Raw genomic sequence first — 19,752 nt, forward strand, 5'->3', positions numbered from 1 at the left:
CAATCAGTGTTTCTCCCGACCCACAATTTCCATGTCAAGTCAACAGCATATTTGAGGTACACACCTAAAATGAAAGGAAAACGGAAGATCTGTACTGTAACACAAATGATAATTTCTAACACAGAGTTATCAAGGGACAGTTGTGTCTGCCAACACAAAAATATAGAGAAAAGACCTTCCGCATTTATTTGAAAAAAATACAAGCTGAGTAGGCAGGCAATGCAGTGATTTAGTAAACTGCACTGGATGCTGGATTTTCTTGCACACCAGTTGCTCACATGTCAATGCTCTGATCTATTGTACCCATCCAGAGAGTTGGTTTTTTTTTTTTACACTAGCCAAATCAACAAGGCAGACATACTGAAAGCCTCTTCTAGAGTCTTAAGGATTCAAGGATTTGGAGCCTCGAGTTCAATAAGCCAAAAGTCTTTTCGAGTCCGTGTAGTCTCTCACCACCCTTTTTTCAATCGTCCCACAAAGGAAGTCACCTCCATAAAACATATGTGGAACAAAGATACCATTTATGTGAGCCCCCATAGCACAGTGAGAGCCAGAGGTATCTTTCAGCAACTGCATTAGACAGAAGTGACCTTCTAGAGAATTTACAGTGTCTTCAGCTGTAAATTCCAACCAGCATATACTAGAGACATCCTCAATACCACCTTTAACAAACTTTTGCAAGCAGTGTCTGGACACTATACCACAATTACTCCTGCAAATCAAAAATAGTTCTTTGTCATAGACACCAAAGCTTCGTCATTCTTGTGTAGTGAGATTTGGTTTCCAGGTCCTAGTTGCCTCGGACAGTACAGAGGAAGAGATGTAAGAGGAATTACAGTCGTAACTGCTGAGAACAGGGTGGGTGAGCGCTTTCTACATGCCATATGGCCTCCAGTGAAAGATTTTAAGTAAAACTTTATAGGCAGTTAATTTTCCCATGCCTCTACTTAGCCAAATTATCTCACAGAAAATATTTGAAATAATTTAGGAACATCTTTGGAAATAAATAAGCTTTTGGGGCCTGCTCCTTTCATAGTTTTCAAAACATTGATCACCCCTTCTTACCAGCCACTGAAAAAAAAAAACAACCCCACAGTTGAAAAGTTTACCACAGCTCTCTGGCTCTTCAGACTCCTTAACAGCAAAAAATTATTTCAGATTGTCCTACCTCTCTTACAGCAGAGGCTCTCAGCAGAAGTAAGATGATTTAATAAGAAGAGTCTTCCCAGAAATAAGTTATCCCTTTTTTGGCCGGTATAAAAAAAAAATATTAAAAAAATCAAGGGCCAGACTCACATGCACAATTTTTCATGGAATAGAGTAACAAGTTAGGAGGAAGACCCTGCAGGAACCAGTTTTGATGGGGAAACAGCCATGCCCCATGAGATAAGGGAAGAGCCTTCCCTTCAGTTGGGAAGATTTTGGCTTGCCTGAGCAGAGATCTTGCATGGAAAAGCAAGCTCCATGGTTAAACAAACCAAAGGCACCAAAATGACTTCTCTCTGATGGGGAACAACTGTACCCTGCTAAACCGTTCCAATCACTAAAATACATTACACGTGAAATTGGAGAAATCTGTCATTTTAAGGAAAGTGATGGGGAGTTTTACTAAATGTGGCTTTTTTTCCTGTTAACACCAAATATCTGGCCCAGTGAAACCATCCACACTTTCTAAAAAAGAAAAGACATTTTAATTTTCAGTAAGTGCAAAATAATTTGCCTGTGTACATTGCCAGTGATTACAAGTGGTACATCTGTAGTGCAGCCATGATATTCTTCAGTTATACTCTCCTAATCCAACAAGAAATTCACTAGCAAGGAAAACTTAAACAAATAGTTAAAATCAGCATAAGAACATGATGGTCAAAAGGGCTAATCTGTTGCTGTAACACGCTCATGCTACTTGTGGATGCATGTAAGAAAGAACAGACCCAATTTTAGAGTAAAAGCCTGCTTCATTTGTGCCAGCTTCTTCCTCCCTTGGCAATTTCCTTTATTTTCAGGACCTCAGTTGGCCTCATGTGACAACCGGGTTTCATTTTACTGCACGTAGTACCAGGACATTCTATAATTTTCTCCTCTTTTGATAATAAAAGCTAATTTTAGCAGATCAGATCTGTAAGTGGTCTGCATACAAGTAGATATAAGATAATTAAACAGAATTTCCCAAGATTTTATTTTACTATTAAACTAAAAACGGCCACTCAAGTATTAAAAAAACAAACAAAAAGCTAAAGCAGCTATTCTTCACAACTAAAAGCTCTTGCAACGTGACGGATTTAGAAGTAGGGTTAAGAAGATATCTATTTCCTGCACTGAAACCCAGACTTTTCTTTTTTTTCCTGATGGAAATAAAATCTTACTAGAAAAAGCAAACAATTCATAAAACCTTTAAAAAAGGTTTACTTGTAGACAAGAAAAGCTGAGTGTGTGCATTTTGAGTTTTCTTCTTTATGAATACTGAATGAATCCACTTGTTGGTTTAACCTATGCAACAAACTTTGAGACTTTCAATACTCTTCATTTCTCTCTTCTTTCACAAGGGAATGTTGAGAGACTTGAAACTATTGCAGTTTAGACATTTTACCCTGTAGCGTTAACATGAATTCCAAATCTAAAAAGAAGAGCTTCCTAAAACCTGTTATTTGCAGTATATACTCTCTCCCCTCAGGTTTGCAAATCACTTGCATTATTTTCCCATGCAGCGTTGACTCAAGCTGAGAAACTGAAACTTTATGGTGGAATAAAAGGGTAGGAACATCTAAACCCAACACCTCTTGACCTGACCACCAAGACAATTCACCTCAGTATCACCTCACTACTAGCACTTCCTTATCAACTCTCTTACTAGCTCATGAGTGCAGTACAATGACATTTATTTCTCACTGTACCTGGGAAAATTATACTACTCCCACTCCATCCATCACCAATTTTGTTTAAATAAAGGAAGGCAGCTATACAAGATGGCATATAAAACCAATGTTTAAGGTGAGGATGTCCGGGAGCAGTGGTGTTGATGGCTGTGAATGAAAGAGATGATACTTTGCCACTGGCATGACAGACTGGCACCTCCTACAGCACTGCCCTTCAGGTTGCTTCAGAACCTGCCCAGGACCATCAACACCCCTGAAAGACAAACACCACCATACAGACTACCTGCTCTCCCCTGTGGACTGTGGTAGAAAGAAGAACAATCTTTACTTAGAACAATTTTGAAAACAAAAACTAACATTACAGGGGATACGTGAAGACATACGAGAATTTGGCAAAAGGGCACAGAATAGACCAGTCAGTAGGCATGGTGGGCAAGGAATTGCTTCTGTCACGCCTTTCTTGTCTGCAGATGCTAATCACTTTTCAAAACCCCACTTAACTCCTAATAGAGGATGATTGCAACATGCCCCTTCAAATTTTGCTCATAAGCAACATTGTATATTGTGCATGTTCTTTTGGGAACATAGATGGGTTTCTCATTTTATTTCCACTCAAAGGTGGTGAATTTACACTCAAATTTCTAACACTAGGATCAGCAGAATTTATTTTAATCATCCATAATCAGCTAAATTCTGAAGATTTCTGTTGGTTCGGTTACATCTTGATTTTTGTAGTGTATAATAATGACATCTGTAATAGGATCAAACAAATAATACCCTTTCCTCCCATCCAGGCAACTACCCATTTCCATTTTAGCACCAGGAGGATTCCAGGAGGAGAAGACAGTAGAAAGTAACTTATTTGAATTTTTCCACAGACCATTAGGGCTCTTTTGTTTGTTTTTTTGTTTGGTTTTGGTTGGGGGTGGGGGAGATGTTAAGGCATTTTCTTTGAGGTTGCGTAGAAAAGTGTAGCCACTGAGGTAATAGGAGCATAGCTGCAATCAGGTAATGCAAATACAAATGCAGATTGCAGTGTGCCTAAAGAATTTGGAAGAGACCGTTACATGCGGTATAAGATTTTTTCAGAAAATATAAGCTAAAATTTTTTGAAAACATTCTCTCTACTTCTGAAGATAGCTTTAGTCATCTCAAACAGCAAAGAGAGATGAAAATAGAAAAAAAATCTATTTTCTTAAAAGTGGAAACAATACATCAGGACTCTTCTATGAAGTAAGCATACTTAATATGGTCTGGATTTGGAGTAGAACCTCTTGCATAGGAATTCACATAGGAAGACAGCAGCTCTACCACCTGCACCATCTCCGCTCAATCCATGCTCCCCTAGCCACCAGCCTGTAAAAAGAGAGCGTGGCTAAGCAGAGGCTCTTTTCCACCTACTGCGCAGTTCCAAATGGTCGGAGTGGGAGCCCGTGGGCCAAATCCAGCTTGCAGGATGATTTCCCCTGCTCGTTGCTTTTTCTGCTGTGGCCTCAATCTGCAGCAGAGGTGGGAAGGAAGGAGAAAGGACAAGCCAGCAACTGCTATGTAACTTTTAGCTATATAACCAGAAAGAAGAAGTTGTCACTTCATCAGTCAAGAAGCTGACAAACCTTTCCCCGAACTGGCCTTCAATCGACAGCACTGAAAACCTGAGCTTTCCTATCAAGGATGCACTCTCTTATATCCACTGTTAGCACATCAATGAAAATGTTCTCCATCAGCAGCAAAAGGAAGGATGGGAAAGAGAGACACATGGAATTAATGCCCTGAACAGGAAGAGTGAAAAGATGACAATTACCCAGACAAGCAAAATAACTATATAAACAAAACTCATAACTGAGGAATTTCCTGCCTGCTTCCCTGTTCCCAAAGGAACCCAAGGTGGAACCACAGGATGGAAGAGTGAAAAACCCTGCAAGCTCTGCTCCTGTGGCCACTCCAGACAGATTACATTCTATATCATTGTGGTTTGTTTGGGTTTGTTTGTTTGTTTTTAAAGCTATTTATTCTCTTATACACTTGTTTCAGAGTATCTTTGCTGTAAAATATATTTTTGCACTAAGATTGTTGATAATAGAGGTCATCAAATGAAGCTGGTAGGTGCAGATTCAAGTCATGTTTAAGCTACAGAACTCCTAACCCTGGGATGTTACTGCAGCAGCCAGAAGTTTTTATGGCTTCAGAAAACTACTGGGCAAACTCATGGGAAGACAAACCCACTGAGGGTAACATACAGCTCCTGAGCAGTAAACTGCTGAAAACTGGAAGTGCATCTGGGCAAAATACCACTATACACTTGTCCTGTTCTTATTTTAATTAAGATTAATTTAATTAATTTTTAAATTAAAAATTTCTTTACTGAAAGAGTGGTTAAACATTGGAACAGGCTGCCCAGGGAAGTGGTTGAGTCACCATCCCTGGAAGTATTTAAAAGACGTGTAGATGCGGCACTTAGGGACATGGTTTAGTGGGCATGGTGGTGTTGGGTCGACGGTTGGACTCGATGATCTTAGAGGTCTCTTCCAACCTTAACGATTCTATGATTCTATTAGCTTCACACATACTTGCTTTTGGCCACTAACAGGCATTTTTGGGGATTACAGCTTTGGTCTGACCTAGTATGGTTGTGTCTTTATGATTTTAAAGTAACAAGAAATAAAGCTTGATTGCACAAGCAAAACACTTTTAAGTATAGAGATCCTCAGTAATTAGGACTTTAAAATCTGTTCCCTCAGTCAGCATTTTGAAAGAGCCAAGAACACTTTTAGAGAAAAATAAGGTATGTCTATTTAACCAAAGTGAGTATTTACTTTTAAAGTAATTGATTGATTGATCACTGTACATAGAATCAGCTGTAAAAATGTAAGAAAGAACCACATTGTTAAAAATACAATAGGTACCTATAGCAGCACCATTTGTAATTGTAGTCTCCATAGCTTGAGGCATACCTTCACATATACCATTTAAGTTAAAGCAACTTTCATTAATTCAATATTGGGAGTGACCATTTCTGCACTGTAATTAGCTAGAGAAATAGTGAATTGTGAACATCAGGCTTCCACTGCTCAGGCTGTTTTCTTTCAGCAGTTAGATATCTTTTTAATGTATTTAATTTAGTCACAGAGATTTAAATTTCAGATTAACAAATACATCCCACCTTTGCCTAAATATCACTCTGTCCTGCACTATTCAGCGCTATTGCTCATCCACCCCCTTCCTACACTATTTTGGATAATTTTACCCTGACAAATCGGGAGAGGACCAGAAAAAAAATCAGAGGTACAGCATTTTTACAGACTATCTGGAGAGGCACAAAGCAATGAAATGGTTACAAGGTAAAACAGAAGTATGTCCACTCACACATCTGTAAGGCACTGTAAAGCATTATTAGAAGTGCAAAAACCGTGTCAATTTGTACACAGGAGTTCAAGATCGAGAGCTTTCACCACAGATTTTAAAGCTGAACTGAGTTCTTTCTTGCCTTGTTTGATTGTTTACAGATAAATAACATTCTTTAAGTTTTTGGAATCTGCATCTCTAAAATGTTTATCCTTGAAATGCATTCCTACTCTTCTGTAAGTATTCTTTTACTTACAATTAAAAAAATAAAACCCTTAAGGCGGACAGCGCATTTACCTCAGTAGCTTCCTCTTCTTCGCGGACTCGGCAGGGGCTCGGGGGGCCTTGCCCGCCTGCTTCCCGGGGGTGCGGAGAAGGGCCTGTGCAGACAACAGCCACTCGCTGGCCGGTCGTGCTGTAACATCCCCCGTGTCCACTCCTGACCGCGACCGTAATCTCTTAGTGGATCCTGGAGTAGTAGTCAACAGGCCCGTCTCTGCTACTCCCACACTGTCGTTATCGGATGAATACTCAGAAATTTCTGTCGAAGTTGTCTAAACAAATAAAACCAAAAAGCTATTTAAGCAGAATGCTTATGAGATAGTACAGGTTTATGTAGGCAGTTATTTACGTTCCCTAGTAATCCATAAATTGAATGCCAATTTATTGATTAATATAACTTGGACAACTTCACTGTAAATGCACATTAATCTTTTCTAAGTCAACATGAGCTCCTGAATATAAGGACCATCTCTTGAGGGACAACGAGGATGCATAACATTTATTTTTTCAAACAACTAGATCTGGAGAATTTATCAAAATGATAAGCCAATGCTTATCCCTATCAGGAGAAGTTTCCAGACAGGTGTCAGGATTAAATCAAGTTTTCAGGAAAGCAGAAAGAGGCTAATGAGTGGCAGGGATCGTGACTGGCAGGAAAGCTGAGAGAAAGGGAGCTTTCTCATCAGGATTCAAGTAAGTAGGAAGGCTGGCTTCCGTAGTCTGAATGGAGGGAAGAAACACATGCCTCTATTGAGAAACTGTAGCTGGCAAAAAGTATGTAACCTTTTGCTAACACAAGATTTTGACCACTAAAGCTGGCCTTCACCCATGTCCAGCAGGCCTGTAGCTTCCCAGGAAGGTTTCAGAAGTTGAGCATAAGCTATCGGGCCACATCCAGGTAGCTCCAGGAAGGATCAATCGCTGGTCAGCAGCCAGGGCCGCGAGCAAGCAGGGCTGGAGTTCAGACTCAAAAACCTCCGTGGAGCTCTTCTCCCAGAAACTCACAGGACACGCTGAACTCATCTCACTGAAGGAGGGATGAGAGGGGAGGATGAGAAGGCCCGAAACCAAGTCTGCAAAGAGACGTGGAAGGCTGAGGAGAGGGCTGGCAGGGAAAATTCACCTGCTTTGGCTCAGCTTGTTTTACTCTCCTCTAGGGCTCCCGCACAAGCAGGGCAAGGCAGCAGGGTTGGCACCCTAAGGTGAGCTCTGCACAGTTGTTATGTACATTATGCTCTCTTGACCCTGTATTTCCTAAAGTACTGAGTATTAAGCAAAAATACTTGGAAAGTGGCATTTTACCTAGTACAGAACAAAATGATCTAAAATTCTGAAATAGGCAGAGACTAAGAAACATGAGCTGGGTTCAGTCTTCAGGAGCTAGTTGGAAAAAAAACCCAACATTCCGTGCAAGTTCTGGGGTGAGCATAGTAACAGTCCCATCACTGGGACCACCAGCACTAGCCCAACACAAGGAGGCTTGCACAAAACTGTTCTGTAGAAGAGGCAAGTTAAGTAACTCAGCCTGATCCTTGAAAGAACCAAAACCCAATGCAAACATTAGGTTCACATTATCAATGGGGAACTGGAAAACCCCAAAGACTGACTTTGCTCCAGATCATGCTGCCCCGATCACAGAATAGGTCCTGAAAAAAATTAGCCTGTTCCTCTGGTCTAATGCAGTAAGCAGCTCTCCATACAGGTTGTTTGACAACTGGCTCAGATAAAGACTTTAAAGATAAAAGAGGAAAGGAAGGGAAATCACTGCATTCACTAATGCTGTCGTATGTTATTAATTAGTGTAATCATCTGAAACCAACATTTCTCGACTGTGCACAAAAATGAGTTCAGCTCTTGCCAGTTCTTTAATACATTCTTCACGTAAATGACGAGACACTGCGTTCATGTTCTGAGAGTTTACCTAAGTATTCTGGAAATTGGAAGGACCTTTTAAAGTTATCCAGAGAAGGAGAATAGCTAAAAGAATGTAATTAATATCAGCCTGCTTTAAACACAACACAGTCAACATTCATCCCTTGGCAACAATATTTCTCTGAAAACAAACTCCTTCCACATTGGAAAAGAGCCAGAAATAAAAGGTTTCAAACAGTATGAAAGCAGTAAGCAAGCACTTCATTCTTAAAACACCATTCCGATGCACTCTTTTGCTTTAGGAATGCTTTAATTTTGCTGAAGTTGCTATGATATCCACTGCATCTAAAAAAACGATGCAAACCTGAAGTTCTTTGAGCAAGTAAAATGCAAATGAGGAAAGCCCTTGGGATGTGCTTCAAGTTAAGCACGTTTTAATCCCACTGACTGTTGTAAGAGTTAAGAAGCTTTCCTAAGTAAAAATTGTCTAATAAATCATTTAATTCTTCTGCTAATATTTATTACTGTATACTTGTTTAGACTTAGCTTCCCCAAGGAAACCGTACTTTGGGGTTTTTGTTTTTCGTTTGTTTGCTTGTTAGAGGTTGTTGTTGTTTTTTTTAATTGGTCTGTTGGAAATTTTTCTTAAAAGAGGAAGCTATAAAAACGGAGAAGAAAAACAAAGAACAAAAACTCAGCCTTCCAATTCCGTACATTATTTAACTGTAGCCACCATCAGAAACACAGTCTGAGGAGAAAAATATTTTCAAAACACACATACATGATTTTTCAAGTATCCCGTAAACGAGCTGGCATGTCTACCAACATTATGGTGGTGGACAGCTGGCAAAAAAAATAAATAATTTAATTTCTTAGGTTCACTTTAAAACAATCATTGATAAATAGTGAAGGAATTGTTTATCGATTATCAGTATCTTAAATGTCATGAAGCTGAATTTTCAAGAGGTTCTTTTTTAAAATAATATCCCCAGTAATATCACTAAGAGTTTGTGAAGCGCGTCTTTGCTAAGCACAGAGAAGTGTCAAATTAGAAGTAGTTGACTTTTCCACAGTGTTTATTATTTTGAAATGCAGTCATTTTTGGTTATGGTGGCTGAAGGTACAATGCTCCCCACTACACACAGGATCAGTTTCCCCACCTCAATCCCTTCCTCCAACGCCTGAGCCCAATCTAATCATCCCTATCCTGGGGTTTTCCATGACCGTCTCCCATATATCCCAATCACTCCAAATACTTGGTAGTAGACTGTTCACTAAGATTTACCTATCATTTCCAGCGATGGCCTTGCCACAACACCCTCTTTTATATCACGCTAACCACTTTTCCATGTCCAAGGGCTGAGTGGAAAAAAAAGGCAGGGGCTGACCTCAATCTCTCTCTCACTAAAATGACAAACATGGCTTATTTTGTTCACTTTTAGAATAAACTGATTTGCTCTGTGACTGGTTTCATTTGAAAGGTTCTAAATGCTCCTCTTTTATGGCTCTTTCTTTTAAAGAAAAAGGACTTTAGTATAAATGCACAGAATAGTGCCATTTTTTCTGATAAGATTTGGCTACAGGAAAACAAAGAAGTCAGTGAGTACTGTAGCTGAGCATCCAGGACTCTGTATTTTAAAGATAAGCATGTTTAAAACAAAATGCATCAAAAGAGAGCTCTCAAGATGAATTAATTTATGATGTATTTTTGACAGCACTCACCAGTACTAGCTAACGCAGAGGATGGTACAAATGTAAAAATAGAAACCAGAATGAGAAACAGCAAATATCCCCCCCTGGCTAAACAGTTAATATTGCTGAAGAATATAAGATTACCTGTGTCAATGTAAAGTCATTAAAAAAAAAAACAACAAAAAAACCACCAAAAAACTAACCACAGGAATGGTAAAATCCTGGCCTAAATTGCTCAAAGACAAAACTCTTGACTTCAGTGAAATGAAGATAGCATTCTATAAGCATGTAGATTTTGCATGCAGGCAGCACAGAAGATACCATGCTGTTACTTCTGTGACCAAGTACTCCCTCCCTCACCCTCAAGAGATTTGCTTCAGCTGCCTGTTGCTTTGCCTTGAACACCTTGTGAGTTCTTTAGGAGTACCTTTGCAATCTGCACAGCATTTGCCTCTAGAAGGTCTGAAAAAATTACCTTTTCACTTCAATAACGATGGAAGCAAGAAATATCTGAATGTGATTACTTTAATAAGCACTTGATATTTCTTATCAATAAAATAGTAGTGAGTTAATATGAGAAGTATTACATTTCCGTTTGAAGTTTCCAGCTTCAGCATAGAAAGCAGAACTGTACAAAACTTTCTGTACAAAAAGAAAGCTAACATATCAATCCTATTAAAAAAAAAAAAAAATCTGTATTTTTAAAAAAAAGGTGCTCTCATACAGTGATTGCTAATTAGAGGCAAGGAGATGAGCAGCTGGGAGAGTTTCTCATCACCCTTGGCTCTCCTCCCAAGACACATCACTCAGTGAAACTTTTCTGCAGAAAACTGTTAGTATATACACCCTACTTTTGTATTGGTTAAACACTTTCTCTTGTTCAGTCATCATACATTCAGAAAATGTTGCAAATCTTCTCCACTTGGTATGAAGATACTTGGCAGATATGATGCTCAATAAAAGTTCACAGATATTCTGAACAAGTTCATCAGCTGAAACCAAGATGCTTCAGTATGCTGCAATATGTCCGAATCTCCTCTTACTGACAAAAAATGACTATCAAATTCTATATAGACACTGAAATAACTTTTTGCAGATGAAGGTCACTTAGTCTGTCATTTCCTTGCCTAAAAATAATAAATTTCTTCCCCCTAAATATCTTACTACAGCTTACCTCAAATGGCAGAAGAATTAATAGGGTTTCTCAGATGGCACCCTTAGGGAACCAGGCTTTCTCAAGGTCAGAGAGCCAAGTCATGTCAGAAACGGAAATAGTATTTGAGAGTTTCAGACTTCGATCACTGTACATACAGGGGAAAATTAATCTTGTGGCATTTCCTTTCCTACTTGTTCTTTCACATATCTTTGCCTCTAACTCTGGAAGCGTTTTCTATTATCTCCTGCCTGTTCTCTCATGGACTATCTTTTTCTCTTTTCCAATTCCCTTAGTCTTTTCAGAATTAATTTGCATTTCTGCCCTTTCATGACAGCTCTCAAGATGGGTGGAAGCTGACTGGTATTAACAAACACACAGAGTGAACTTAGGTGACTATCCTACCGCCTCTCCTTTTATACAGTCTTCCTTTCTGATAAGCAATGCTACATTTGCACTACTGGTACTCTTTGTTGTCGTGCATGCAAAGGGATTCAGATGCAGCAAAGTTCTACCCCAGGGAGTTAGTTACAGGTTACAAGGAGATTTTATATCTTGCATGGTACTCTCCAAAAAACAGAGTGAGCAGAAAAGCCCCTGGATTTGCTACAATGAATATTCACAAGCATAAATCACCAGTGCAGTATGTCAAAGGCCCAGGCTATGCTAATGAATGCTTGAAGCTAACTCCACCAGAAGCTGGCTTACAGGATTATAGGGAGTAGGGTAAAGGTAAAAGACAAGAAGTTGCCCCTTAATTAATCAACACAAAATTAATTCAAGCATTGTGTGCACAGATAGTACAGGGTATTATTCAGCTCTATAAAGATAATTAAAGATATAAAGGACTTAAAGATTGCAGTTCTCTTCAAAGCTTTGTGTTTTCTGAAGCTTTAACTAAAGCACTGAAGTCTACGCCAAATATTTTCCTAGTATCTTGAAAAATAATTTGGTTCTTGGTAAGCTAGCTACTTTCACTCTAGAGAGGTAAAATTCAGATATACCTTCACACAAGAAACTTAATGTTCAAGTGCAGAGCTAGGTGTGTACCACTCTGTGGGTGACACCAAGCTTTCTTCTCACGGAATAACCACAGGAACAGCACGCGAAACGTACAAGATCAGGTAGCAGTGCGTGGGCAGAGATAACCGTATGACAAAAAAGAACAACAATGAAAGACATAAATCACTAATGAGATATTTTTGGACTTGCAAGCCCGAACTGACACAGCAGATTAACTGAAATTTTGTATCTGGAACAACCACCCGGTGTTATTACAGAGACAGCATATATTTAAAATGGATCTCAGATAATGCCTAGTTGTTTAGCCAAGTACAGCATTCCTCCTCAGCACATGCACTCAGACCATCTGATCTGTCCTAAATATTTATCAGTGGTGTTGGTTCAGCGCACTAGGAAATGACATGTCCTGCTCCACACACATTAGCATTTTGTGGCTGCCATTACAGGAAACAGAGCTGTACGCTCTTCAAGGGCACGAGAACGGCCACCTCGAGCACCTCTCTGGGACTCTCCAAGAGCAACTACCACTGAGCTGACAAAGGGTTTGCTTCTTTCTCCCTGCTCGACCACCACTAAACTTCAGCAACATCTCCCTTCACACGGACGTGGGAATGAATTTTTGCTATCTCCTAGATGCCACCACCCCTAGGCTGGAATGCAGTAGTTATTAGCACACAAAATCATTTATGCCAAGTAGCAAAGAAGAATGCTGTATCTACTTGAATATGGAGGAGAAGTGTAGGCAGCAACACTGTAATTATTCAAAGCAGAATTTGGTCACAGACTGCACCCTCATCTCCTCTTAATGGTGTTTTGAGACATTTAAACAAGTGGTTAAGACTTCTCTTCTATGACTAATTGAAAAGGATTCATTGCATCCAGCAGCCCAGTGCTTCCTATCATAAAGGAAATTGATTCAAGATTACCTCTGGAGGAAGGAGGCCAGCTACTAAACCTTAAGCATCACTGGTTACACTGCTGGGCTTCCCTTTGGAGAGCTCCTGGGGGAGTCTTCCCCATGTTTGACCCCATTTATTCTGCAAGCTCTGTCAAAAATTACAGCTGCATTAGCTACTGTCTTAAAAGATTATCCCAAGTATGATTCAATTCAAAGGAAAAATACCAATACCTGTTATCAAAAGAAAAGCAAATGGGACAGTTTCAGAGATGTTTTCATAGACTGAAAGAGTTGAAAGAACTTTGATGTAACTCTGCAGAAATTAATGGAACGATACGGCTGCTGGCACTGGGCTTCCTGCACGATTTCTGAAACCCAGAAAAGGTGTGGAGGGCAACACAGACAGGAAAACTCCCTCTTTACACTTCAAAGAGTGAGGAAGTTGAAGTACAGTACACAAGTCCACAAAATGGTGTTTTATATCACACATGAAATAACAATTAACGAAATAAATAACTTGTATCATCATTTATCAGCTCCCATATCTTGTGCAGATCATACTGCCTTGAAGTGGAAAATGAGGCGACGATTAGGATTACGTGCAGTATGTTTGGCTGTGCATTCTTTTTTGTAAAGGAAGAGGTGCATGTTTTTGTTTGGTTTGAGCTCTCTCACACATAATCCTGTACACATACACCATTGGCAGGCAGTATCCTGCATGCAGCACTAATCGTTTTAGAAAACAAGAATGGAAAAAACAATAGAATAAGATTTTGCACACACAACAAAAAAATCAACATGAATATCTGATCCTTGAAAGAAAAACTTCGGGAAAGGAGTGATTTAAATGACAACAAAACAGACTTTTTATAGACCTCATGAAAAGATGGTATTTTACCAACTGTTTTTTTGTTTGTTTTTTTTTTTTTTAAGCCAGGTAAAGAATACACAAGTAATAAGGAAGATGAAATCAAAGCCGTAACTTCTAATCCTGAGCAGAAACCTCAGCTTTTACAAGGCAAACAGGTTTAGCAGGCTATACCTCTGGAGATACATCCACAAGCTGTTCCAGCCTGCCCCTCCCAGAACAGGTTGTTCTAAGGCATGGATCAGCCGACCGAAACAGGTGAGGCTGTCTTCTCAGCCCAAGTGCATTTTTATACAAAATAAGTCAGTAAAGCAAGAAGCACCGTGTTTATTTCTAAGCGTACTCTTTAGATGTGGAATTAAATAGTGATTCTGAAGGTAAGACGGAACAAAACTGCTGTCTGCTGGGCACAAGGGCAGGAAAGAATAGTAGGGGACAGGGAGCTGTTAAGGTACAAAATGGGTACGAAGCAGAAGTTTACCCATTGGGATACTGATTTGTACCGTATGGAGTGTAAGGAAAACGCTGCTGCAGTCTTGGCATCTGTAGCATTTGTGCTGCAACTGCACCTCTTCAAAGCATCATTTCAGTAGTTTAATGAAGCTTTAGCATTAAGAAGTCAATCTATCACTTCCTAATTTTCTGCATTACTAGTGATCTCTCCATCAGTCTGTGATCAGATGGAGAGACCCAACAGTGCTGAAAAATGTCAATACAGACAACCTATAAGTGCTTTTTCTGCTTTGTCTAATCTTTTTTCCATCACGCAAGAACATCTTCAGTTTCTCCCAGGGAAAATGACTGGCTGTTAAAGATAATTTGGACCAATTTCTGCATACTGTTAGCCAACATTACATTCAAGTGAATTACTGTAACCCTTGCTCTCCATTCCTTCCTTAAAAAAGGGGGGGAGGGGGGAGACGCCACTTCACGTGTTGCATCTTGCAAACTATTCAGGGACAGAACCAGGTCTCCTCTCATGCAACTGCGTATTATCCCACGCACTTGAGCTCTCATCTTGATAAGGATCCTCCGGATGATAGAGACCCAGGTTTTCAAATATAAATACCTGACTCTGATAGGGCACACAGATAATTACATCGTTTCGCACAGAAGCCTCAACATTATGCACTGAAGTTTGGGCACACGAGAAAATTGTAGTCAGCTTATAATACCACTTAAACAGGGTTTAGTTCTTGACACAGAAATAGGTACTTTCATGTTTCCAAGGAACAGATGTTATCACATGGTTTGATAACCTACTTTCACATTCTTTGTTTATAGTTATTCACTAAGTTTCATTTATTAAAGTTAGTGGATTCAGGCCATGAAACCTCAGTTTTATTGTCTCTGTTTTAGGTGATGCTATGGTAATGGTCCAGGTTAAAAAGCTTGGCTGTAACAAGAGGACTCAACTGAAAGGCGTGATTAAAAGCCAAATTATTATTTATGAGCTAAATCCTAAAGCACCTAGACTAAACACCTGCAGGATTCAGTAGGAACTGTTAAGGGAGGAAATACATTTCCATCTTCAAGCAACTCTTTTGTTTTGTTCCAAGTCTTCAGAGAGAACTGAAGTTACATACTTGTAACGAGAGGTAATATCTTTTACTAGACAAACAGATATAACTGTGGGAAAACAGACAAGCTTTCAGCACTACACCCCTCTACAGGTCCCAAAAGTTGTCAAGTTTTTTTACTCCAAATAGATCATTTGGTCTAAATAAATTAAGTCTTTCTTTATAAAACCGCTTCTCTCTCATATCTTTAGCCTATACAGTTATGAATAACGATCCTGCAAGCTTTTAAAAAATTATTTCTAAAAAAGAAACCATGAGAAAATACCTCTCACAATAATGTCACTGTTTAGACCAAACAGGGAACAGTCAAAGACTGTAAAACATCTTTCGCATTATGTATTCTCTTTCAAAAAGTAGGTGATAACTGCAAGCATGTTATTTTTGAGATGAAAGGAAGCAACTCCAGAATAACTAACTAAATGAGAGATTGCACGCAGATATTCAGTGAAGTACAGATTATGCACACTGACTTCTCATCTTTGGTTGATGTGCCTGCAGTTTCCTGTGAAAACCCTTAGAAAAGCACTTATCAAAAAAGGAAAAAAAGAAGAAAATGAGAGAGAGAGGAAACACAACTGGCACAGTGTTCTATAACACACAAATGCAATACAGGCATCATTTCTGCAATAATGCTCAGCACTTAGTGGAAATTTTTTTGTTCATAATTTCCAGAGATACGCAGACACATCTTGAAATTCAGACTCTGAGCTTCCAGCTCCAGCAGTGCCGGCATTCACAGCTACAGCACTGGCAGCTTAAGGAGACACCGGGCTGCTGGGCAGCGCTGCGCATTACATTCATTTTCTTCTACTCCCACTCACTTCACATTCTTCTCACTTGACTGTTCTCCCCTTTGCCCCATTTATTGCTTCACAGCGCCTGCAGTACTGCCCCCAAAGCCTAAAATAGTTGTTTCATTTCTTCCCTCCTCTTCATTTCTAACTTCTTCCGACCCTTTCCCTCCTCTCCAGAAGTCCTTCCACAGACTACCTTTTCTAGAACATTGTTTCATGTTTTTGCACTGTTAAAACTATTTTAGACAGCAAACATTTCAGGGCAGGAAATGTCTTACCACGTCTGAAATACTGTGTTAGCGATGACAGTACGTGTATGCATACAAAAGCACCACCTTCACCTAAGCTGATTTTTAACAATGATGAGAGCACCTACATGCAGACTGAAGAAACCGAAGACACGTTTAATTGCTTTTCCAAGTAAGCCAAAGAACACCAAACAAGAAAACTGGTTACAAAAATACATTAGATGTACTCTGCTAAAATTAATTCTGTTTGGAGAAAGAACAAAGAAAAAGGAGCCCAACACTAAGTTTACAGATTTTCTTTTAGATCATGTGCCTCCTTTTTGGAGGAGCAGAAGGAAAATAAAGTAACCATCAATTGGGTAAGGCACTGTAATTGAAAATTGTAATGTTGTTATAAATACACATTTTATAGAGAGATTCAGAGGTGCTAACTGCTGCAATACTGTCTTAAGTTTGACATTTAGTCACGCTGATTGTTCACAGTACATGAAAAGATTTCGAAGTGAAGACCAATTAAAACTCCTTTGAGATCTAGATTAGAATGAAAACACGTGTGCTGTAATGTATATGTGTTACATTACATAGTGACATGATTGCCATAATATGGGTATAACATACATTACAGGACACACAGAGACAATCACAGATACTTAAAACTTTTATTAGTGAATAAGCATACCACATAAACATACCAGGAGAAACACACTTGAAATGGCCCAGTAAGGCAGTAATCAAATACAATCCTTGAACAATTAAGCTCAATGGACTGCAAGTCTCTTAAGAACTGGCTAACAACTGGCATGCCGAACTTGCAAAGAAAAGGGCCCTGAAATACAAACATCAGTAATTTGTACTAAGCGATTCCTTATAAGGATTATAAAGCTTTCATAAAGTAGGAAGATTAAAAAGAATTAAGATAATGCTTCTCAATTACAGGCAAAGAGAAAAAGAGAGCCTCGGTGCATGTCTGCACACTTTAACACACTTCAAAAAGCAATAGTTGACTGGTTTCCACAGCAGTCACCAATGTCTTTTGGCTTCATGCCTCCACTATCTCAAACCGGATCAAGAGATTGTGATGGCTCAATTTCACTTCCATTCTTAAATCAATGCTTGCTTTACTTCAGGAAGGGGGGAGAAAAATAATGTAGAACTGTCATTTTCTTTTCTATTAGGTTAGCACATGTCAATGTGTATTTACACATGGAAAATGCAACCTCTGCAAGATTCAGAGGGTTGTGTGTGTCCCCCATTTTCTTTTTTTAAAATATAAGAGAAGCTCAAAGCTGGCAAGATAATGCTAACATAAGACAAGTTAATTCAGCTTCTAGGAAGAGCATTTAAAAATGTGTCCTTCAAGATACTATTAAACATTCTCTGTTTATTTTCCCCTTCCCAAAGTAAAAATACTCATGTGATATTTGTCCTTCACACTGAACTCTGCAGCTAGCAGGATTTTTAAAAAGTGTTGCAAATCTTTTTTGTTGAACTTGTAAGTGACCTATTAGCATTCTGATCAAAATTACATGTTACGTATGAAGCAACGAAAAATACCGCGCAAGTTGCAATTTCCTGAAATGTTTGGGGCCACAAACCCGGGCCCAAAGTTTGTTCTAAAAGTAAATGGAAGAAAAATATTTTTTATTAAACAGCAGTTAACTCTCAAACACCAGCAGCTGGAGGTGTCGCTCTGGGAGCTGTGCTCAGCACTGAGAAGTTGGGGTGGGGGGAGCAGAAAAAGCCGAGTTGAGAAAGGAGGGGGTCAGTAGCAGCAGCTTTGAAGAAAGTGCTCAGGCAGTTCTGAGTGTCCGGATGCACCATTTTTAGGAAGTGTCTGATACAGGCGGCTTTACTGCCTAAATGCAGAAGTACAAATGTTGGCATCCACTGTATCAATTTTGTGCTCGTCTTATTGGCAACTTTTAATTGGAATTTTTTTTCATAGTGGTTAGACAGCAATGTAGTATGCAGTCATATTATTTCGGTAGCGATGAACTAGGTCCCCAGAGTCTATTATAACTACCTAAGACACTGCAACATTTTCTATTCCCCACTCCAAATCACCAAAGAGATACTTGTGCATATAGTAACCTAAACTGTCGTCTGGATGATCTGCATTCCCCAGCTCACAACAACAGTAATTTCATTTTGGTCAGAAAGATGGGCAAGACATTGCAGCAGAGTTGGTTTGAAAAAAAAAAAAAAAAAACCCAACAAAAATCAACCACAACAAACAAACAAAAAAATCAGTCTTTTAAAATCCAAAGAATTTCACATGCTTCAAGCGTCATTTTTCAGGGTACAATATAGGGCAGGACTACAGTGGAGCAAGATCTTGCTTTCTACTTGCCAAAAGCCCAATCAGTTTATCTATATTGCTGCTTTAATTATTTAAACTCCAACTCATACAGTATTTTTCGTTCAGTGCGTAGGACAGTAATGACACAGATCTATCAATGTATTATAACTCTTCTCAAATAAGGAGAGCCAAAGTTAAAGCAAGTTTTTAGGCAACGGCAGAATGGTAGGTACCATGTTGTTAACCATTAACTCTAGAACTACACACTAATCGTAAATGTTATCAAAATAAAGCAAAAAATTCCATCAGTTAAGAAAATTCAGAATAAAACCAAACATAGCTGTGTCATATAATGGTACAAGATGATTTAGTTTAGGCATAAAGGGGAATATAACTTCAGGATTCAGACAAGAATTTGAATATTCTTGTAGAAAACACTGTTTCTCAGTTTTAAACTCTTCAGTCAAAATAATGTAAAAATCCACTCACAAGTGCATCATTTAAACCCTTGGTTTCCAAAAGGCTGACTTAAGATTTCCACTGGAGCTACTACAATTCAGAGCATTAATATAACACATACCAAGACTTCAGGATAAAAATCCTTTTGACATGTTTATTGACATCTACTACAGCCAAATTTACACTTGGAAATCTTTGACATTTTAAATGCATTTTCCCCCCAAATTGCCAAAAGCAAACGGATTCCATTACGTCCTAATCACTTAGGAGGGAGGAGGAGCTGAGTTTCTCGATCAAAAGTTGACCATTTGTGTCAATTCGCAGGAGTACCATCAAACAAGTGATTTTTTTTTGCCCCTCTTCCATTTT

General features: G+C 39.0%; 1 protein-coding gene across 1 annotated transcript in view; it reads right to left on the reverse strand.

Annotated features, from left to right (window-relative positions):
* Nucleotides 1–19,752, reverse strand: part of SPIDR (scaffolding protein involved in DNA repair) — a 199,800-nt gene that overhangs the window by 145,824 nt on the left and 34,224 nt on the right. The window contains exon 6 of the mRNA XM_009331471.1: nt 6,513–6,769. Within this exon, the coding sequence (XP_009329746.1) occupies nt 6,513–6,769 (257 nt within the window). The remainder of the gene's footprint in view (nt 1–6,512; nt 6,770–19,752) is intronic.

Source organism: Pygoscelis adeliae, unplaced genomic scaffold, assembly GCF_000699105.1.
Source record: "Pygoscelis adeliae isolate BGI_AS28 unplaced genomic scaffold, ASM69910v1 Scaffold108, whole genome shotgun sequence".
NCBI lineage: Eukaryota > Metazoa > Chordata > Aves > Sphenisciformes > Spheniscidae > Pygoscelis > Pygoscelis adeliae.